The 23896-nt window shown below is 43.5% G+C and overlaps 1 protein-coding gene across 2 annotated transcripts in view; it reads right to left on the bottom strand.

The window, feature by feature from the left end:
- Positions 1 to 7175: 7175 nt before the first annotated feature.
- Positions 7176 to 23896, bottom strand: part of KCTD8 (potassium channel tetramerization domain containing 8) — a 236364-nt gene continuing 219643 nt past the window's right edge. The window contains exon 2 of one of the 2 annotated variants that reach the window (XM_073645561.1): positions 7176 to 8241. In XM_073645561.1, the coding sequence (XP_073501662.1) occupies positions 7781 to 8241 (461 nt within the window). In that variant the 3' untranslated portion in view covers positions 7176 to 7780. The remainder of the gene's footprint in view (positions 8242 to 23896) is intronic. The other variant, XR_012250481.1, reaches the window with a different exon arrangement.

The following is a 23896-nucleotide window of genomic DNA, read 5'->3' as shown; positions in this document are numbered from 1 at the left end:
GAAGGTAAATCTCCAGCAGTGTTTTTTTTTCTCGGTTGTTGTTGTGAGTTTGGAGAAGCAAGTCTCCAGACTGTGGAACTTGTGCTCAAAAGGAGCTGAAGTGTGCTGCAACTTGTGCGGGCGAACTCCGCACACATATGGACTTTGTTTTATTTTGCCGTTATGCCAGCAAGGCTGAGTTTATTTTGCTGACTCTGCAGTGCTTTATGCCGTTATAATAAACCTGCAGATGAAACCGTTCCTGAGTCTACTTCCAAAAGCAGCCGTCTTGCTACAGTTGGTGTGAGAGTGCGAGCAAGTTTCCAGAAACACGTGTACCTGCCACAGAGATCGGTGGATGTCCTGGGTAAAGGCTGCCAGCCAGCCAGAGATGTCCGGCAGCATGGAGGAGCTCCTCAAGCACCTGCTCCAAAGTCAAAAACAGGAGCACCAGCAGGACCTGCAGAGCCAGCAGCACATGCAGAAGCAGCACTGGGAGCAGCAGCAGGTACAGCAGGAGACAAATAAACTCCTGATGCAGCAAATCCAACAGCAGCAAGGGCAGATGGAACTCCTGGCAGGGGAGGTCCGCAGCAGAGAAACCACCCCTCCCCCCAACTCCAGGTGATGTCTTCTAAGTCCGGAAGGCGGTAAGGCAAGCTATGCAAAAAATGACCCCAGGTGATGATGTTGAGGCATTTCTGACTGTGTTCGAAAGGGTAGCAGAGCAGGAAAAGCTGCCGCCAGAGCAGTGGGGGGAGGTGCTAGCCCCCTATTTAATGGATGAACCCTGAAAGGCCTACTATGACCTAGCCCTAAAGGATGCGCAGGAGTATGCCAAATTAAAGACAGAGATATTGCCACACTCAGGAGTGACTATGTCTGTCAGAGCACAAAGGGTCCACCACTGGGCCTATGCTGGCGACAAACCTCCTCGTTTGCAGATGTTTGACTAGCTACTACATCTAGTCCAGAAGTGGCTGCAACCAGAATCTTCCACTCCTGCCCAGATGGTCAAGCGTGTGGTGATGGACAAGTTCATCCATTCCCTTCCCAGGCCGGTGCATACCTGCTTGGACTATTGGACTCGGGGAGTCAGGTGACCCTAATCAGTGCCACCCTCCCCACCAGCTGATCTCTGCCAAAACTGTGAGCATTCGCTGCATACATGGGAACTCCAAGGACTATCCTGTGGCCAGAGTGACAGTGGGAACAGACTGTGGTGCCAAGTCCCATGAAGTCGGGTTGATCAAGGACTGAAGACTAGGCCAGCGTTGTTCCTATTATGCCTACCCGGCCTGTAGTGTGGACGGTCAACCTGGTGAGGGGCCGCAGGCGTGTGCCGTTTCCATTAAAGGGGTGATGGTGCTTGGACTATTGGACTCGGGGAGTCAGGTGACCCTAATCAGTGCCATCCTTCCCCACCAGCTGATCTCTGCCAAAACTGTGAGCATTCGCTGCATACATGGGGACTCCAAGGACTATCCTGTGGCCAGAGTGACAGTGGGAACAGACTGTGGTGCCCAGTCCCATGAAGTCAGGTTGGTCAAGGACCTGATACATCCTGTCATATTGGGGTGCGATTTTTCTTTGTTTTGGGACTTGTGTTGGAAGGGAACCGGACTGAGTCGCGTGGACAAAAGCCAGATCCCTAGGAAAAAAACCCTGTCAAAATCTCCAGTGGATGAGTTCCCTTTGTGTGTCCTTGCCAGGGATGAGGATGAGACCGTGACCGAGGAGGCCGACCTCCCTGAGTTAGAGGTGTCCAGAGAGAACTTTGGGCCTGCTCAAGTTCGGGACTTGACCTTAAAGGGGGCATGAGCCAATGTTACTGTTTGCAATGGGGTTAGTCTAGAGCTGGGGGCGGACACCAGGTACCCATACTTTGCAGTTCAGGGGGAGTTATTGTACTGGGTGACCAAACTAAGAGGTGATGAGATAGTGAAACAGCTGTTAGTTCTATGGTCATACCGACAGAGGGTATTAGATATGGCCATTCACATGTTCTGGGGGGGGACCTGAGAGTTGAGAAAACTCAGGAGAGAATAATGAGGAGGTTCTATTGGCTAGGATGTTACCGGGATATCCTATACTATTGTAGGTCCTGCCCCACCTGCCAGATAACCGGGCCCTCCTCCAACTTCCGTAGTCTCTTGGTCCCACTACCTGTGATAGAGGTTCTCTTTGAGAGGATTGCCATGGACCTCATGGGTCACAGGACCACCAATACATCCTGGTGGTCATGGACTATGCGACCCGGTACCCCAAAGCGGTACCCCCTAAGGAACTCGTCAACTAAGAGTATAGCCCAGAAACTGGTCCATATTTTTGCCAGAACCGGTCTGCCAAAGGAAATTTTGGCAGAGCAGGGAACCCCCTTCATGAGCAAAGTGATGAAGGAGCTATGTAAGGTCCTTCAGATTGCCCAGCTACAGACCTCAGTTTACCATCCACAGACGGACGGCCTAGTGGGGCGCTTTAACAAGACCTTAAAGGCGATGCTCAGGAAGGTTGTTGAGAAGGATGGGTGAGACTGGGACTACCTGCTTCCGTTTCTGCTCTTCTCGTCAGAAAAGTTCCTCAAGCCTCCACTGGCTTCTCTCCGTTTGAGCTCCTTTATGTTCGGCATCCAAGAGGACTCCTAGACATCGCCATGAAACCTGGGAGGCCGAGGTGACGCCCCACCAGAGCATCATCGAACATGTTGCCCAGTTGCAGGAGAGAATGGCGAAAGTGATGCCTATCTTGAAGGAACATCTCCTCCAGGTGCAGTAAGTCCAGGCGAGGGTGTATAACTGGTCAGTTAGGCTGAGACAGTTCCAGCCTGGGGAACGCGTTCTGGTACTTATTTCCACTGTCGAGAGCAAGTTCCTGGCCAAGTGGCAAGGCCCATATGAGATGGTGGAGAAACTTAGCGAAGTGAACTATAAAGTCCACCAGCCTGGCCGAAGAAAACCGCACCAAGTGTTCCATCTGAACTTGCTCAAGCCATGGCGAGATCGGGAAACATTCGGGGCTCCTTGTTTGGGAGCCAGTCCCAAAGCCAAAGTGGACGATGTCACGATAGCAGAGACTCTATCGCCGGCCCAAAAGCAACAGTGTAGAGAGCTGCTGCAACGAAACCTTGACCTCTTTTCGAACTTGCCGGGGCGTATGCAGGTGGTCGAGCATGACATCCTGTCAGAAGCGCATGTTAGGGTAAATCTTAAGCCCTATAGGACTCCTGAAGTCCGCTGTGAGGTGATCTCAGCTGAGGTGAAGAGGATGCTGGACCTCGGTGTGATAGAGGAATCAAAGAGCGGATGGTCGAGTCCCATTGTTCTCGTGCCAAAGCCCAATGGGGAGTGAAGGTTTTGCAATGAATACCGCCGGCTGAATGAGGTATCCAAGTGTGACGCATACTCGATGCCCCACATCGATAAACTCATCGAAAGGCTTGGACCTGCGAGGTATATTACCACCCTCAACCTGATGAAGGGCTACTGGCAGATCCCCATGTCCCAGAGAGCCAAAGGGAAGACGGCTTTCTCAACACCTGATGAGTGTTTCCAATTCACTCGAATGCCATTCGGACTGCAGGGGGCCCCAGCCACCTTCCAGAGGGCCATGGATTGGATCCTCGACCCACATAAGAAGTATGGCGCAGCCTACCTTGATGACATTGTCGTCTTTAGCCCAGACTGAGCTAGTCATCTAGCAAACGTACAGGCGATTCTGGATGCTTTGAAGAAGGCAGGATTTACTATAATTTCAAAAAAATGTGCCATTGGAAAGGAGGAGGCCAAGTAATTAGGCTATGTCGTCGGGAGAGGCGAAATTAAGCCACAAGTCAATAAAGTCGAGGGATTCCAGAACAGACTGCAACCGCTCTCCAAGAAGCAGGTGAGAGCGTTTCTTGGAATTGTGGGATATTTCCAGCAGTTTGTTCCAAATTTTTCCATGATGGCCGCGCCACTTACGGATCTTCTCAAAGGTACCAAACCAATGATGGCGAAATGGACGGTTGAAACGGAGATGGTGTTCCAACAGCTGAAGCTGGCACAGTGTAAGAAGCGGGTCCTGGTCGCACCAGACTTTAATAAAGAATTTGTGGTCCAGACAGATACAGAAGTTTGCCTTGGAGCCGTGCTCTCCCAAGAGATAAATGGTGAAGAAAATCCCATCCTGTATCTCAGCTCGAAGCTCTCTTCCTGCAAGAAAAACTACACTATAGTAAAGAAAGAATGCTTAGCCATAAAATGGGCCATAGATACGCTAAGATATTACCTACTAGGCTGGAAGTTTAAACTTGTGTCAGACCATGCCCCTTTGAGATGGTTGAGGAAAAAGAAGGATAAGAATGCCCGGGTGACTAGGTGGTTCTTAGGTCTCCAGGACTTTAATTTTCACATGGAGCATAGACCCAGGAAGTTACACGGTAACGCGGATGCCCTCTCCAGTGTTTCCCTGTCTGGTGTCTGAAGGTGCCCAAATCCCTGGGTTTGGGCAGAGGGGGGAATATGTAACAGTCACTGGTGATATATGTGAGTGGAGATATGTTTCACTGCGGCTACTAGCCTCAGTAAACTGAACCTAGAAGTTTCTTCAGCATATTAGGTGCTGAGGAGGTTAATGAGCCATTTTGGGATGGGTCCTTTGTGAGTAGGTGTGAGATGGGTGGGTTGCCTACTCACCATATCTCCACCTCAAGGGTGTGGCTGGAGAAGGTAAATCTCCAGCAGTGAGTTTTTTTCTCCGTTGTTGTGAGTTTGAAGAAACAAGTCTCCATACTGTGGAACTTGAGCTCAGGAGGAACTGAAGTGTGTTGCAACTTGTGCGGGCGAACCCCACACACATGTGGACTGTGTCATCGTTTGTCTTTTGCCGTTATGCCAGCAAGGCTGTGTTTATTTTGCTGAATCTGCAGTGCTTTATGCAGTTATAATAAACCTGCAGACGAAACTGTTCCTGAGTCTACTTCCAAAAGCAGCCAAGTGAGTCGTCCTGCCAAGACACATATGTAGCAATCCATAACTTGTCAGATAACTTGATACATGGCTATGCCAATAAAATCTTATATCATCTGATAAGTTAAGAGTTACTAGTTACTACATCTGTGCTTATGTTAGGAGAATTAATTATATAAAATTCAGAACTGTAGCATGCCAAATCCTAGCAGAGTCCAATATACTCACTGTCAGGATTTGGTTCTGCTTGCCCATTCCAGTGGTCATCACATGATCACTCATGTGTTATTTTCATACTTACGGTCCTGTGCCGACTAGCTTATCTTCCTGTTTCAAAAAATCAGGGACAGTTTTCCACTGAACATTGAGAAAAATAGGAACAGCAGCTAGTTGGTTTGTGACTGTAACTGTGCAAATTGCACATGAGCAGTCACATGAAGACTACTCAAACCACTTAAACTGTGTATAGGAGAGAGTAAATGTTTGCTCAATGTGCAGGAAAATCTAGATTTGCCTCTGGTATGGCAAATGTCAGATGCATCTGTTTAACTTTTCCGATCTAACAATTACAGTACTGTGCAAAAGTTTTAGACATATGTGGAATAAATACTACAAAGTAAAAATTATTTAAAAAATAGAAGTGTTAATGTTAATGGTTCATTTTTATGAATTAACATAATGCAAAGTGAATGAACAAAAGGGAAATATAAATTAAATTAATATTTGGTGTGACCAACCTAGGCCTTCAAAACAGCAGCAATTCTTTTAAATACACTTGGTATAAAGTCAGAGATTTTGTAGGATTATAGTCAGGTGAATGAGTAACCAATTATACTAAAGGGGTGATAATGATCATCAGTTTCATATGTAGGTTGAAACAAGTCATCCTGGGACCTTGCTGGATTAAGCCCTCCACCTCCAAAAAATGTTGGCCTGTGTTTTTATACCTAAGAACTTTTTGGAATAAAGCTTTGGAACATATTGCTTTGGTGCCGGATTTCTTCATATTTCTATTGAAGCAAGTCATTAACTGAAATAGAAACAGCTGTGTTGGAGGTTTAAAAGTGGGTGAGCGACAGTCGAAATCTACCACAAAGGTGAGGTCGTGGAAGACAGTTTCCTGTCACCGTTCATACAGCATTTTAAAACTGAGCACAACAATAACTGCATTAGCAAGGTCTTTCTCAGGCACATATTTCAAAGCAGACTGGGGTTATAAGATGTGCAATACAAGATCTTTTGAAGAATCACCAAGAAATGGACAACTGTGAGGCAGTGGTCAGTCAAAAAAACTTAGTACTGCAGATAAAAGATAGATAATGCTTACTTCCCTTAAAAATAAGATGTCCAGCAGTGCCATCAGTAAGAAAAGGCACTTTTTTTGCTTTCGGGTTTTGGTGTGTCTGCAGGCAATAGTGAAGTATGATGTAGGTTTCTTTCTAGTTTGGAGCTGCATTTCTGCAAATAGTTGGGGATTTGGTCAAGATTATTGATGTCATCAATGCTGAGAAATACAGCCAGATACTTATCCATCATACAACAACATCAGGGCATCTGATTGACTCCACATTTATTGTGCAGCAGGACAATGAAGCCAAAAATACAGCAAATATTATTAAGAACTATTTTCAGTAAAGTAGAACAAGGAGTCCTGGAAGTGATGATATGACCCCACAGAGCCCTGATCTTATTATCTTCGAGTCTGCCTGGGATTACATGAAGTTATAGAAAGATTTAAGCAACCCTATATCCACAAAAGATCTGTGATTAGTTCTCCAAAATATTTGGAAAAACACCCTGCCGAGTTCCTTCAGAGTGCAAGTGTAATTGATGCTGATTTAAAGGAAGTGGGTAGTCACACCAAATACTGATTTTATTTAGATTTAATTTTTGTTTATTTGCATTTTGTTAATTGATAAAAAAAATCTTACACTTCTGTTTTTGAAAGCATTCTCATTTTGTACTATTTTTTTTTACAACTGTTTAAAAATTGTACACACTATATATTGGGCCATAATTGTGAAGTGACCAGCGCCTTTTCGCTTCGACAAGCTCTTGATCTTGATATAATTTAGTTATATTCTCTAAACACAAACAATTATTGTGTCCAATCAAATATTTTATGCTTCACATATGTAATGTAATTTATTTTAAGTAACCACTTCATGCAACAATCTTTTCATAAGTTATTCAAAAGAGAATCAAGAATCAAAAGAAGAAAAAAGAAAAAAAAGTACAAGATGAAGTTGCATTTGTGTTTTATTTCTAAGATGGTGGTCATGCAAATTAAGTATTTTACTGCATTTACATTTATTTGAGAAATTTATGTTGGTAAAATCTACTGCATACCTCCCAATCTTTGATTCCAAAGGCAAGGGACATTTAAGCTCCATCTTCTTTCCTCTTAGAAAAATCTAAAAATCACATAGAAGTCTGTAAACTTGAATATGCTCTTCTTTTTTTGCTGCCTAGTTCAAGGGACAGTTCGCGAGATGAAAGGGTCTATTGGGAGGTATGCTACTGATGTTAATATTGTAACTATTATTTTATAATAAATGTTTTCACAAAAATGTTATATTAAATACAGGAGTGAAAAGGTATCTGACAAACGTTTGACAGTAGAAGTGGTCCCTTGAAGACATGCATGGTATTTTCTAATTTCTTATCACCAGGATTTCTTCTTGTGGAAAATGACAGTTTCTGCTTTAGAACTGATGGTATTTTAAATTGTCACAAAATTACACTTTATAAATTCATATGCACAAAATTCTATACATCAAATAGGTTGTGAAAGCGAGGGAGTTCAGTAGAGGAACACACAAACCACATATCATTGAATGGTAAAAAGGAGATTCCTATAAATCATATTTTTCTAATAATTCCATCTGCCATGGACGTTTTTTCTCTGGAAAGTAATCTGGAATTTTTATTTTTTTAAATTCTTGTATACATTTTTTCATTTCTTCTTCGATGCTTGGTTTCTCACTGACTTTCCTTTTAGAAAGGTTGTTATCTCTAGATTTACTCATCAGTGATTGGAAGAGTTCACTATTCCTACGTTTATCAGCCGGTGGAACCCACTGGACTTGATTCTTTTTTGATTGACGATCCAATGTCAAGGTGCTAGGTTGATGGGAACTCGATTGCTGGAGCACAGATGTATTTTCTTGTGGGGTGCTAGCTTCTGACTGGCTATCGCAACTAGATGAAGACAGTTCATTACATGATGTTCCACTTTCACTACCTTTGTCTAACACTTTTTCGGACTTAACTTCATCACAGTCTTGTTTTGGAGATACTAACTTTAGTGGGGATCCTGTGATGACAAAAAAAAGACAAAACAAAATGATGGTGAACATAACTAGCATTAGAATTAACATTTAAATAGTTGAATATTATGTAGGTCAGTCATCAGTAATAGCCAGTCAACTATCATCTACTCGTGATACAATTCAACTTAAAGAAGTTGTCTGAGATAAGGAAAAGGGGTCTGCTTTTTTGTCATAAAACAGTGCCACATGTTATGGGGTATTGCAAGTCGTTAGTTTGGCTACTACTCCTAATATTTTAATTTCAGTGATAAATCCATTACCCTTAAACTCTAACATTAGAAAAAAATATGCATTAAGTTATATATTGTTTTCTATTGAATAGCTGTGATGGATTCCTCTGATTGATGTCATTTGTCAGCCACGTTTTTACTGGATAAAACAAGATTGTATTGAATTAGTATAATGTCAAATTGTTAGATATGAGTGTATCTTCTGAAATTCAAATTTGTCACATTTTTTCCCAGGAAATTTGATTTGTGATGAACTGAAAGTACTCCAAATTCTCCAAATTCCCTGAAAAATGTGTGTGGCAGTGTTCTCTTTTCCTCACACACTAATCTTCTTCATTGCTGTAACATCACACATTATTTTACCAGTTTCTTCAGTGTTTTATGGCTTTCTTTCCCTGTGTCTATGGTTAAGCTATGTACTGTGACATATTATTATCCAGATTCACCATAAAATAACTACTGCATTCCTTACTCCTGCTTTTTAACAGGCTCTGAGAGTCTCTCCTGACTGGCTGTGCTATACCATGTGATGTGATACCTGCAAGGCTTTATGTGGAAGCCTTACTGAGGACATGTGATCTTTCTTTGGCTAATACAATTTTCTGCAATGTGTAAAATGTCAGTGGCCACATTAGGTGGCTCGCATGAAACAAATAGCAAATTGTTTGAATTTGCCAAGTTCAATGAATTCCTAAATTTTCTTTTCCAGTAATTTTTATTAACAATTTTTAAACATATAAGAAAATTGGGGAGGGAAAGAGCGGAGGTGGTAAGGGGGGAGGGGTAAGGGTAGACTAGGAAAAGAGGGAGGGGAACAAAATAAGGAAGGAGAACTCATTAATAAGTAAAGGAGTAACAATCAATTAGGTGTGTATGGAATTACAGTAATATTTGTAAGATAAAGAATATAGCAAAAATACTGTAAGTTAGTTAAGCTAAAGTATTACATAGACCCATAAAACAGATAAGATAGTGAGGTACTTAAATATAAGCAGTAGATCAAGGATGGGTTTCAGACCAATGTGCCTACTTTTTTAAAAATTTATTAAAACAGTCATTGGCGAATCTGTGTTCGTATGTTTTATGGAGTTTAATTCTTTTCATAATATCTGAGAATTTGGGTGGATCAGGCTTTTTCTAATGTAAAGCTTTGGCGGTTTTTACTACAAGAAGGGTATGAATGATAATGGGCCTGTCTAAGGGATTTAAATCTTCCATTCCCAAGGATAATAGAGCCATCTGAGGGGTGATTGTAATTGTGCTGCTAGATAATTTATTAATAAGGTCAGAAGTATGGGCCCATAAGGATTGAATTTTAGGGCAGCTCCCAAAGACATGAAGGAGACTTCCGTGGAAATCACAATTTCTCCAACACAAAGGAATTCCTAAATTTTCAACACATTTTTTTCATTTCATTTTTCATATGGCATCAATTTGATTTGCTCATCTGTACAAATTGCAGAATAACTAGTGTACCTGTATGGTGATTAGAATAACGGGTGTACCTGTATGATGATGAGAATAACTGGAGTACCTGTATGGTGATGAGAATAACTGGTGTACCTGTATGCTGATGAGAATAGCTGGTGCACCTGTATGGTGATGAGAATAACTGGTGTACCTGTATTGTGATGAGAATAACTGGTGTACCTTTATGCTGATGAGAATAGCTGGTGTACCTGTATGGTGATGAGAATAACTGGTGTACCTGTATGGCGATGAGAATAACTGGTGTACCTGTATGGTGATGAGAATAACGGGTGTACCTGTATGGTGATGAGAATAACGGGTGTACCTGTATGGTGATGAGAATAACTGGCATACCTGTATAGTGATGAGAATAACTGGAGTACCTGTATGGTGATGAGAATAACTGGTGTACCTGTATAGTGATGAGAATAACTGGCGTACCTGTATGCTGATGAGAATAGCTAGTGTAACTGTATGGTGATGAGAATAACTGGTGTACCTGTATGCTGATGAGAATAGCTGGTGCACCTGTATGGTGATGAGAATAACTGGTGTACCTGTATGGTGATGAGAATAACTGGTTTACCTTTATGCTCATGAGAATAGCTGGTGTACTTGTAAGGTGATGAGAACAACTGGTGTACCTGTATGGTGATGAGAATAACTGGTGTACCTGTATGGTGATGAGAATAACTGGTGTACCTGTATTGTGATGAGAATAACTGGTGTACCTTTATGCTGATGAGAATAGCTGGTGTACCTGTATGGTGATGAGAATAACTGGTGTACCTGTATGGCGATGAGAATAACTGGTGTACCTGTATGGTGATGAGAATAACGGGTGTACCTGTATGGTGATGAGAATAACGGGTGTACCTGTATGGTGATGAGAATAACTGGCATACCTGTATAGTGATGAGAATAACTGGAGTACCTGTATGGTGATGAGAATAACTGGTGTACCTGTATAGTGATGAGAATAACTGGCGTACCTGTATGCTGATGAGAATAGCTAGTGTAACTGTATGGTGATGAGAATAACTGGTGTACCTGTATGCTGATGAGAATAGCTGGTGCACCTGTATGGTGATGAGAATAACTGGTGTACCTGTATGGTGATGAGAATAACTGGTTTACCTTTATGCTCATGAGAATAGCTGGTGTACTTGTAAGGTGATGAGAACAACTGGTGTACCTGTATGGTGATGAGAATAACTGGTGTACCTGTATGGTGATGAGAATAACTGGTGTACCTGTATGGTGATGAGAATAACTGGTGTTCCTGTATGGTGATGAAGTAACAAAGAGGTTAACCATAATTTTACCCTGATGATCATAGAATCATAGAATGTTAGAGTTGGACGGACCTCCTGGGTTATCTGGTCCAACCCCTCTGCTCAAAGCAGGATTCACTAAATCATCCCAGTCAGATATCTGTCCAGCCTCTGTTTGAAGACGTCCATTGAAGGGGAACTCACCACCTCTCGAGGCAGCCTGTTCCACTCATTGATCACCCTAACTGTCAAAAAGTTTTTTCTAATAACTAATCTGTGTCTCCTCCCATTCAGTTTCATCCCATTGCTTCTAGTCTTTCCTTGTGCAAATGAAAATAAAGATGATCCTTCTACAATGTGACAGCCCTTCAGATATTTGTAGACAGCTATTAAGTCTTCTCTCAGTCTTCTTTTTTGCAAGCTAAACATTCCCAAATCCTGTAACCGTTCCTCATAGGACATGGTTTGCAGACCGGTCACCATTCTGTTGACTCATGTTCAGTCTATGATCTATTAGTATACCTAAGTCTTTTTCACATGTACTGTTGCTTAGCTCTATTCCTCCCATTCTGTACATATTTTGCCACTGATGTACGTGGGGCGAGATGTGTCTGAGGGATGTGACACGGATCTCTGTATAAGCAATGGCATATAGCGTCAACTCACTGACCTGCGCTTCTGTTCCTCATGAACTGCACGTGGTAATCTGGAATGATGATGCAGTGATGACTTCAACAGATTTATTTACAGTTCTTGATGAAGTGAGATGAGGGAAAGTGAAGGATGAGGAAAGGGTAGGAATTGTAGGTATTAGAAGCGCCAGGTAAAATGGTAACAAGAGAATCCTTTCTCCAGTCCTGCAGCATGTGTAGTCAAGATGGATGTGATGAAGAAGAAGGAAGTGAAGAGCAGGAGATAGGAGGAGTTACAGACCGAAAGGTGTTGTGGGTAAAACACAGGAATAATACATGTTATAACATATTATAACAACGGCCAGTAGATGGCAGCAAAGTACAACAATACAATAATCATGTAACATTAGGTAATGCCCAAAATGGCTGAAAGTCTTTTCAAACAAAGAGCTGGACAGCACACTCCCCGTCTGAAATCCCTGGACTTCACTATATTAACAGTCTTGAGGTGGAGGTGTTTTCCTGAAGTACTGAGGGATACTTCAACCTGAAAGACAAACAATGCATGCAATGCAACAATAACATAGAACAAACGAGGCAGACGAATGTCTATAACAGTTCCTGAAGCAATCCAAAGGATGCCCATCTTCGGATTGGAGAAGCCGCACTAGGCCAAACTGTCTCCAACCCAATTGTAATCCAGTGGTTGCAGTTCCTGGAAAGTTCCTTATGGTTGAATGGATAGTCCTTAATTCTCAACCGACATAAGTAAGATGACCTCTGATATAGACCTAATGAAAGATTTGTGGTCACCTTGCTTCGTGACTGTTACTTCCACCTTGTGCACCTTGCCATCTTCACTTGGAAAGGTTTTCGATATACAGTACAGACCAAAAGTTTGGACACACCTTCTCATTTAAAGATTTTTCTGTATTTTCATGACTATGAAAATTGTACATTCACACTGAAGGCATCAAAACTATGAATTAACACATGTTTAATTATATACTTAACAAAAAAGTGTGAAACAACTGAAAATATGTTTCATATTCTAGGTTCTTCAAAGTAGCCACCTTTTGCTTTGATGACTGCTTTGCACACTCTTGGCATTCTTTTGATGAGCTTCAAGAGGTAGTCACCGGAAATGGTCTTCCAACAATCTTGAAGGAGTTCCCAGAGATGCTTAGCACTTGTTGGACCTTTTGCCTTCACTCTGCGGTCCAGCTCACCCCAAACCATCTCGATTGGGTTCAGGTCTGGTGACTGTGGAGGCCAGGTCATCTGGCGTAGCACCCCATCACTCTCCTTCTTGGTCAAATAGCCCTTACACAGCCTGGAGGTGTGTTTGGGGTCATTGTCCTGTTGAAAAATAAATGATGATCCAACTAAACGCAAACCGGATGGAATAGCATGCTGCTACAAGATGCTGTGGTAGCCATGCTGGTTCAGTATGCCTTCAATTTTGAATAAATCCCCAACAGTGTCACCAGCAAAGCACCCCCACACCATCACACCTCCTCCTCCATGCTTCACGGTGGGAACCAGGCATGTAGAGTCCATCCGTTCACCTTTTCTGCGTCGCACAAAGACACGGTGGTTGGAACCAAAGATCTCAAATTTGGACTCATCAGACCAAAGCACAAATTTCCACTGGTCTAATGTTCATTCCTTGTGTTCTTTAGCCCAAACAAGTCTCTTCTTCTTGTTGCCTGTCCTTAGCAGTGGTTTCCTAGCAGCTATTTTACTATGAAGGCCTGCTGCACAAAGTCTCCTCTTAACAGTTGTTGTAGAGATGTGTCTGCTGCTAGAACTCTGTGTGGCATTGACCTGGTCTCTAATCTGAGCTGCTGTTAACCTGCGATTTCTGAGGCTGGTGACTTGGATAAACTTATCCTCAGAAGCAGAGGTGACTCTTGGTCTTCCATTCCTGGGGCAGTCCTCATGTGAGCCAGTTTCTTTGTAGCGCTTGATGGTTTTTGCAACTACACTTGGGGACACTTTCAAAGTTTGCCCAATTTTTCGGACTGACTGACCTTCATTTCTTAAAGTAATGATGGCCACTCGTTTTTCTTTGCTTAGCTGATTTTTTCTTGCCATAATACAAATTCAGTAGGACTATCAGCTGTGTATCCACCAGACTTTTTCACAACACAACTGATGGTCCCAAACCCATTTATAAGGCAAGAAATCCCACTTATGAAACCTGACAGGGCACACCTGTGACGTGAAAACCATTTTTGTTGACTACCTCCTGAAGCTCATCAAGAAAATGCCAAGAGTGTGCAAAGTAGTCATCAAAGCAAAAGGTGGCTACTTTGAAGAACCTAGAATATAAGACATATTTTCAGTTGCTTCACACTTTTTTGTTAAGTATATAATTCCACATGTGTTAATTCATAGTTTTGATGCTTTCAGTGTGAATGTACAATTTTCAAAGTCATGAAAATACAGAAAAATCTTTAAATGAGAAGGTGTGTCTAAACTTTTGGTCTGTACTGTAAGTCCCATAGGCCATGCGTTTCTTTCAGCTTTCTGGCCTCTCATGAGAACAAGATCTCCTACTTGTAAGCTAGGTTTAACTTGTTGCCATTTTCTCCGTCCTTAAAGAAGATTAAGGTACTCCCTCTTCCATCTACTCCAGAAACAGTTAGCCAGATGTTGCACGTGTTTCCAACGTCTCTGATATTTGTTACCGGACACAGAGTCTTCAGGTGGGTTAGGAACGGTTCCAAGTTTCTGAGTGAGGAGAGTTGCTGGTGTAAGAATAGCAGGAGATTCTGAATCTGTAGATATAGGAACAAGTGGTCTTGAGTTTACAATAGCAGATACTTCTGCTAAGAAAGTGGTTAAGGTCTCATGAGTGAGTCTCGAGAGGTTTGAGTCCATCAACATAGACTCCAGTATCCGACGAGTGATGCCTATCATTCTTTCCCATGATCTGCCCATATGGGAAGCGTGAGGAGGATTGAAGACCCACGAACAGCCATTGTTTGCCAAGAAATTCTGGACTGCTGTTGAATCTAATTGTAGTTCTCGACAGGCACCTACAAAGTTTGTTCCACAATCAGACCTTATTTGCTTGACTGGTCCTCGTATGGCGAGGAATCGTCTTAAGGCATTGATAAAACTGGAGGAATCCATTGATTCTATTACTTCTATGTGTATTGCTCGTACACTCATGCATGTGAACAACACTGCCCAACGTTTACTTTGTGCATGTCCGCCTCTGGTCCTACGTGCAGTGACTTCCCACAGGCCAAAAACGTCTAAACCAATATAGGTAAAAGGTGGTTCTGTGCTTGTCCTATCAGCAGGCAAATCAGACATCTGTTGTTGTTGCAGTTTTCCTCTTGCCTTGCAACACTGAACACAAAGATGAATTAAATGGGAAACTTGTCTCTTTGCTCCCACAATCCAGAGGCCTGCAGCTCTTAAGGCACCTTCAGTGAAGTGTCTGCCTTGATGTTTGACCTTTTCATGGTAATGTCGTATTAGCAGAGTGGTGATGTGGTGATGGCCAGGAATGATTAGAGGATTCTTTTCTGCCTCCTCCAACTTGGCTTTGCTTAAACAACCACCGACTCTCAGTAAACCCTTCTTGTCAATTACGGGATTTAAGTCGACAATAGGGCTGTTTTTAGGGACATCTTGCTTTTTAAGTATACATTCCATTTCCTTGTGAAAAACATTCTGCTGCACATTACGTATCACAAACAGTTCACTCAGAGCAATGTCTTCTGCAGAGAGAGGCTTATGACAGATGTGCCAACCGCGACACTCAGTGTTACTGTCCTTATTTCAGTAGCATTGTGCGATGTGGACTAACCTTGCAATAGCACGAACAAGCCTTGCCCATCTGGAGAAGCGATCAAATCATCGACAGTCCAAGCCATCCTTTTCCTTGGAATTGGTGATGAGGGTGCTGAAGTCAGGACGGATCTCTGGGTCAAGGTCTGGATCCTGAAGACTGAAGCTGTCTTCAACGGCAGTATCTTCACACTGGCCGCAAAGGAACTCCGGTCCTGTTAACCAAGAAGAGTTTGCGAAGGCACCAACAGACACTGGCCTAGTAGCAAGGTCAGCAGGGTTAAGATGGGATGGAACATACTGCCATTGCTCAGGTTTAGAGGATTTCCTGATCCTTTCAACGTGACATACTGACATAGACATAGAAGCGTTTTGTCTGGTTGTATATGTAGCCCAGAACATCCTTGCTGTCTGTGTAGAATCTTGTGTCATCCACATGAATAGCTAGTTCACTCTGTATGAAGTCTGCAATCTCGATGGCTAGTACAACCACACAGAGCTCAAGTCTGGGTATGGTGTGCTCAGGTTTAGGAGCCAATTTAGCCTTTCCAAATAAAAATCCAGTCTATAACCTTCAAATAGGCAACAGCTGCAATGGCTTCAGTAGAGGCGTCAGAGAATATATGGATCTCTTTCCTTTGACTCATAGCATGAGATGCCAGAGTGTAACAACGTGGTATGTGGATTTTATCTAAGGCACAAAGAGATTCCCTCCATGACTTCCACTTTAGTTGTTTGTCAGCAGGGAGTGGTACGTCCCAGTCCTTAATAGACTCTGAGAGTAGCCTTAACAGAAGCTTGCCTTGTATAGTCAGGGGTGCAACAAACCCAAGTGTATCGTATAGACTGTTCACCACCGACAGAACCCCACGCTTAGTAAATGGTTTTTCTGTACCATTAACCTGAAAGCTGAAGGAGTCCTTTAGCAAGTTCCATCTCAAGCCCAGACTTCTCTGTACTGGTGGGTTGTCTGAACCTAGATTCAAGTCTCTGAATTCTGAAGCATGATCATTAGAGTGAAAAGCCTTCATGACAACAGCACTGTTGGAGGGAATTTTATGCAATCTTAAATGAGCTTTAGAAAGCATACCTTGTGTCAGTTTGAGCAGATCTATGGCTTCTTCCGCTGTGGGCAGGGATTTGAGACCGTCGTCCACGTAGAAGTCCTTTTCAACGAACTGTTGGGCGTCCTTCCCGAATTCTTCTTCACCATCAGAGGCGATCCTAAGTAGGTCGTATGTAGCAACTGCAGGAGAAGGGCTGTTTCCGAACACGTGCACCTTCATGCGGTATTCAACCATTTCCTTGCTGGTGTCGTTGTCTCGGTGCCATAGAAAACGGAGATAGTTTCTGTGATCTTGTCGCATGATGAAACAATGGAACATTTGTTCAATGTCAGCAGTAATGGCGACTGGCTCTTTTCTGAATCTCATTAGCACTCCCATCAGGTTATTAGTCAGGTTGGGACCAGTGAGGAGAACATCGTTCAGAGATACACCATCATGTTTGGCGCTTGAATCGAACACCACTCTGATTTGTTTAGGCTTTCTTGGATGGTATACTCCAAAGCAAGGTAGATACCAGCATTCTTCATTGGCTTGCAAGGGTGGAGCTGGCTCTGCGTGGTCATTGCGAAATATCTTCTCCATAAAGGCTACCAAATGGTCCTTCATTTCAGGCTTATTTCTCAATGTTCTCTGCAGTGAGGTGAACCTTGATAAGGCCTGTTCTCGGTTGTTAGGAAGCATGGCCCTTTTACCCTTGAAGGGTAAGGGAGCGACCCAAAGGTCAGATTCATTCTTGAAGAATCCACTGTCAATTATTTTAATAAATTCCTTGTCTTCTATGGATAAGGCGACCTTGTTGTCATCTTGTGTTGTGTGAAACACTGTTCTCCCTAAGTCGTCACCATAGGGAGTGGGAATGATGTCAGGCTCTTGGATGAAGTCAGAGAACCTTTCTTTCACTTCGTAGTGATGAGAGCATGGTTTGAAGTGAGTTGTGCAACCATTTTGAAGTACATACGTTTTAAAGGAGTTGACTTCGGATGCCTTGTGACTCTTATCCAGACATACATTGCCCACGATTACCCAGCCTAGATCAAGTCTTTGGGCGTATGGAGCATCATCTGGGCCATTGCATTGTTGGCGCACCTTGTGGACCCTTAGAATGTCTCTCCCCAGTAGGATTAGAATATCAGCATTCATATCCAGAGGAGGAATTTCGTTGGTTAGGTGCCTCAAGTGGGGATGATGAAGCATGGCTTCAAGAGTGGGAATTTCTTCCTTGTTATCAGGTATCTGGTCACATTCAATTAAAGTTGGCAAGGGTATGTGCACGTTCCCCTTGATTGAAGAGATAATGTACACAGAGGCTCTCTTACCAGAAGTCTCAATACGACCAGAACAGGTGTTGAGGGTGTACGGAGCTGTTTGTCCTTTTATATTGAAGATCTCAAAGAGTTTTGGCTTTGCTAGAGACCTGTTACTTTGGTCATCTATTATGACATACATTTTGGAGGCCTTGTCGGGTTGTCCTTCTGGATAGACCTTGATCAGACATACTTTAGCGCAGCATTTAGGAGCAGTCCCTTCTCCACATACTACCATACATGAGGAGGAAACAGCAGTTGCAGCTGGATCAGGAACTTGTGGCTCCCCGCCATGCTTTTGAGCAGGATTGGGTGCTGCAGAAGGTTGTGAATTGTGTGGAGCTGGTGTGGGATGCATAGATGTAACGTGTTTGTCACTACTGCATTCAGTGCACTTAATGACAGCCTTACAGTTCTTAGCAAGGTGGTCTGAGGAGGCGCAACACTTGTAACATATCCCTAGCTCCTTGAGAGTATCTCTGCGTTCCTGCAAAGTCTTTGCCCTGAATCCACGGCATTCCTTAAGTGGGTGAGGTCTTTTGTGAATAGGGCACATATGGTTACTGTCCATAGCTTTAGGAGCAACAGCGTTTGTTTTGGTAAAAGAGGGTGCAGTAAGTGGAACGTCAGTCTTTCTCATGGATACTGTGCTCCTTAACTCTCTACGTTTGGTGATATTGTTATCACACCTTGTAGATGATGATGATTATAAAGCTGGTGGAGTAGGTTCAGTGAAGTCAAAGCTGGGATCATTCTTCTTCCGAGCTTGATCACTGACGAACCTGGAAAAATAGGAAAAGGGAGGAAAAGACACATTATGCTGTCCTTTATACCGTGAGCCGTGGTCTGCCCATTTATCCTGAATGCCTTTTGGTAACTTGAGAACTACTGGAGTCAAGCCATGAGCAGTATCCAGGTAGCTCACTCCTGAAAGACGTGGGTCTAATTTTGCCAATTCTATTTCCTTTAGTAGGTCACTCAGGTCTTGCAGTTTTCGATTGTCCTTGTTAGTTATTTTTGGGAAGGCTTGCAGTTTCTTAAATAAGGCAGACTCTATGGCTTCTGAGCTGCCGTAGGTTTGCTCCAGTCTGTCCCATGTTGCAATAAGACCTGCATCTGAATAGTCCACATGAACTGCCCTTATTGTCTTGATGTGCTCTGCTGATTCAGGACCTAACCAGTTGACAAGCAAATCTAGTTGTTCCTTGCCGGTGAGATTAAGGTCTTGGATTACTGCTTGAAAGGTCGATTTCCAGGCTCTATAATTTTCGGCACAATCATCAAACTTTGAGAGACTGATGTTTATTAACTCCCTGCGAATCATATATCTGGCGAATTCAGATATGTCTGACCTCCCGGTCATAGTTGCAGGATTAACTTGTGATATCCCTGGGGAATGTAAGTTCTCTGGCTTATATGACTGAGACAGATCAGGACGGAATGATGTGGCATGAGAATTAGGTTGTGGTTTAGTCTCTATAGGGTCTGCTGGCTGCGGCATAAATTGTGGGTTAGTGCTGGAAGTTACCTTGTCGGCAGTAGGTGGTGACATTTCTTGGCTTATGGGTGCATCCGTGTGGTGGATTGGAAGTGGCGCTGGTACAGATGGTAAATGTTTTACACATAGTCTGTAGTGCGATCAGCTGGGTCCTCCATTTCTCCTGGAATAAAGCAGTCCATATCAGCATCTTGACCTAGTGCTTGTTCAAGGACCTTCAGTTTAGCGAGGGCTGCTGCTTTTTCCCTTTCTGCTTGGAGTATTTTTAATTGGGCTCCCATCTCAGCTTCCTGCTTTTTTTAATTGGGCTCCCATCTCAGCTTCCTGCTTTTTTAATTGGGCTTCTACTTCAGCCTCCTTCCTAGCAAAGGAGCTTCTTACTCTAGCTTCCTCTGCAGATGCACGGATTTCCAGTATCTTGTCAGACAATGTGTTGACTTCCTGGACTGAGATGATCTGGGAGACCGAGATGTGATTTTGGTCGAGGTTGTACGATGTGACCTAACCTCTTGGAGGTGTGCGATGCAGAGTTCTGCCTTAACCTGGGCATCTCGCACTAATACGGTCATTTCTTGGAGAAGAGTCTCCCTTTCAGCCAGCTCTGCTGGGGCATCATCCATATCACAGTTACTCAGGAATGCAATGTACTTAACAGACAGTCTCTGGTAGCGATCATAGGCGGCAGATAAACGCTTCAATTTGGCGGTTAAATCTGCTGCGTCATTGTTAGCTACATGGAAGAGCTACTAAATAATGATCAACTCTGCCCCATAAATGATCTATGTTATCATGGAGCTCATCTCTGGTTGTCTCCAGGTTCTCTCTGACCTTTTGTGTTGGCTTGGTTACACGTTTGGGTCTTACATTCTGCTCTGCAGTAAGTGTGGACTCTGCTCCTGGAGCATCTGTGGTGTCAGGAACATGATGTGCTTCTCCAACAGAGGGATCCACTGTGCCCTTTCTAGACATGCTTTAGCTAAGATGATGGACGGTCATAGACTTGCTAGCAGACATGAATATGCACACAGACACTGAAGACTTAGGTCTCTTGTTACTATTCTGCCACCGATGTACGTGGGGCAAGATGTGTCTGAGGGATGTGACACGGATCTCTGTATAAGCAATGGCATATAGCGTCAACTCACTGACCTGCGCTTCTGTTCCTCATGAACTGTACGTGGTAATCCGGAATGATGATGCAGTGATGAATTCAACAGATTTATTTACAGTTCTTGATGAGGTGAGATGAGGGAAAGTGAAGGATGAGGAAAGGGTAGGAATTGTATGTGTTAGAAGCGCCAGGTAAAGTGGTAACAAGAGAATCCTTTCTCCAGTCCTGCAGCATGTGTAGTTGACGCGCCCCCTGGGCCGCGTGTGTGTGGGGATATCTGGAACCGGACCCGTTGTGGATGCTGGGGGTTGTAGTCCTTGCGTGGCGGGGACCCGGTCCCGTGGCTCAGGGTGGTCAACTCAAATGGCATTCTATTTATAGGGTTTTGTGATTAAATGTCCGACTACGCCACCCGTGGATTGCGGTCAGAGTGCACCGCCGCTGCAGGGCAGACCACTGAGGCTGGTGTTGTGAGTGCAACAGGAAATAGTATAACTCCCCACGGGAGGAGTATAGCCTCAGGGCAGCAAATGGAGATGTTGGGGGTTATGGTGCGTGGGAGCAGCAGTAACGACACAGAGTCCTGTAATGCAGTCCAGGGTATTTGCTCACAGTTCTTTATCCACGTTACTACAGCTGGTCATAACGTCCCTCGTGGCACTGTGTTCACCAGGTGAGGGGCTCGGCCTACTCCCAGATAACTTTGGAGCGTTTCACAGGACCCCCTTTATGTGTCCTTTCTCTGGCCTGTCATACCCCGCCAGTGACCTCGCTTCTGTCTGGCTGCCTCGGGAGTTCTCTGGTAAACCTTGGCGCCAGTTTCCCTGACCCTATATGGTGCCTTCCTAGCGGGTGTAGCGAGGGGCTGCGCCACATGAAATGTCACAGCCTCCGGTTTCTAGCTGAGGGTAGTTCCCCGCCTCCACTAGTTTCGGGGACCGGTCTCCCCCTTTGGCCTGACCCTTCTACGCAGGTAGATTCGGGCGTACGGTGGCGACTCGCCGGTCCACACCCCTGGGGTCCCTTCATTCCTTGTTCCTGGAGCCTCCTCCGCTCCTCTTTCTTCCTTCTTCCTCCTCCAGGCCTGCCTGCGGAGCAGAGCCCATGCAGAGCCTCTGCTCCCAGCTACTGAGCTGTCTGACTTCACACTGACTTCTCACTGAACTAAGATGGTGCCCACCTTTTATACCTCCCTCTAGGTGCACCCAGGAACTGCCCTCTCCCTCCTATGCACTACAGGGTTCCCCCTTCCTCGGTGTTCCCTCCCCCCACTCCAGCCAGGGACAGGGACTGTCGTGCTCTTCTTGGAGCATATCGGTCGCCCTGCCCCCCGGAAATGTGGTGTAATGCATGCAGGTGTCGGGGTCCTGATCCACACTCCATCCTTACCTGAGAGTGAGATATCACACCTCTGAGTGAGGTGCAATACCTCTGTAGCAACCGAGCTCTCGGGGTGCTACATAGTCAAGATGGATGTGATGAAGAAGAAGGAAGTGAGGAGCAGGAGATAGGAGGAGTTACAGACCGAAAGGTGTTGTGGGTAAAACACAGGAATAATACATGTTATAACATATTATAACAACGGCCAGTAGATGGCAGCAAAGTACAACAATACAATAATCATGTAACATTAGGTAATGCCCAAAATGGCTGAAAGTCTTTTCAAACAAAGAGCTGGACAGCACAGTATATGCTTTTTCTCATTTTTATTGCCCAGATGTAGTACTTTGCATTTTTTCCTGTTAAAAATCATTCTGTTAGTTGCTGCCCACTGCTCCAATTTATTTAGGTCTTTTTGAATCCTCTCTCTCTCTTCTCTAGTATTAGCTATCCCGCCTAGCTTTGAGTCATCAGCAAATTTAATCAGTTTACTCTCAATTCCTTCATCTAAATCATTGATAAAGATGTTGAACAATACAGGTCCCAGGACAGAGCCCTGTGGTACCCCACTTGAGACATTCATCCAACTGGATGTGAAGCCATTTACGACCACTCTTTGAGTCTGATCACTAAGCCAGTTATGAATCCACCTAACAGTTGCCTTGTCCATTCCATACTTGGTCATTTTTTTAATAAGGATGGTGTGAGATACGTTGTCAAATGCTTTGCTGAAGTCAAGATATACTATATCTACAGCATTTTCCTGATCCACCAAGTCAGTGATTCTGTCATAGAAGGAAATTAAGTTAGTCTGACATGACTTGTTAGTTACAAACCCATGCTGACTCTGGTTAATCACTTCATTCTTATCCAGGTACTTACATACATGTTGTTTAATAATTTGTTCAAAGATCTTTCCTGGTATAGAAGTCAGACTCACCGGCCTATAGTTCCCTGGGTCCACCTTCTTCCCCTTTTTGAAGATAGGAACAACATTTGCTCTTCTCCAGTCTTCTGGGACTTCTGTTCTCCAAGAATTTTCAAAGATTATGGAGAGTGGTTCTAAAATTTCTTCTACCATCTCCTTCAGTACTCTGGGGTGTAATTCATCGGGACCTGGAGACTTGAACTCATTTATGTTAGCTAAATATTCCCTCACAATCTTTCTGTTTACAGATAACCTGGATTCTTCTATTCCTTTAATAGGACAGTGAAGATCAGTTGATGTTACATTTTCTTTCTGAGAGAAAACAGATGCAAAATAGAAATTAAAAAGTTCGGCCTTCTCAACATCCTTTCTTACCATTTCACCATTTTCTTCCTGTAAAAATCCTATAGCATCTTTGACTTTTCTTTTACTTTTGACGTACCCCCAAAATCCTTTTTTATTGCTTTTGACATCTCTTGCAAGCCTTAATTCATTGTCAGCTTTAGCTAACCTGATACATGTTCTGCAGACTGCATTATAATCTTCTTTAGATATGCCTCCCTCTTTCCACTTGACAAACATTTCTTTCTTTCTTTTTAGCATGTGTTTAAGTTTTGTGTTCATCCATCCTGGTTTCCTTAAATGCTTCCCATTCTTCCTACTTTTCGGGATTGTTAACGATTGTGCTTTGAGAATCTCATTTTTAAAAATTTCCCATCCTTCCTGGACATTTTTGTCCTTAAGGACATCCAGCCATTGGATCCCTCCTATTCTCTTTCTGAGAGCTTAAAACCTGCCTTTCTGAAATCTAACCTTGAAGTTTAAGTCTTCACATGTCTTCCTCCTCTAGTTATCCAAAATTCTGTAATAGCATGATCGCTGCCTCCTAGGGTCCCAGCCACTTTTACCCCCTCAACCATTTCCTCCCTGTTTATAAG

The sequence above is a fragment of the Phyllobates terribilis genome, unplaced genomic scaffold, assembly GCF_046119375.1.
Source record: "Phyllobates terribilis strain yellow unplaced genomic scaffold, ASM4611937v1 Scaffold_1__5_contigs__length_1240528914, whole genome shotgun sequence".
In the NCBI taxonomy this organism is placed as follows: domain Eukaryota; kingdom Metazoa; phylum Chordata; class Amphibia; order Anura; family Dendrobatidae; genus Phyllobates; species Phyllobates terribilis.
This window is presented reverse-complemented; position numbering and strand designations above follow the sequence as displayed.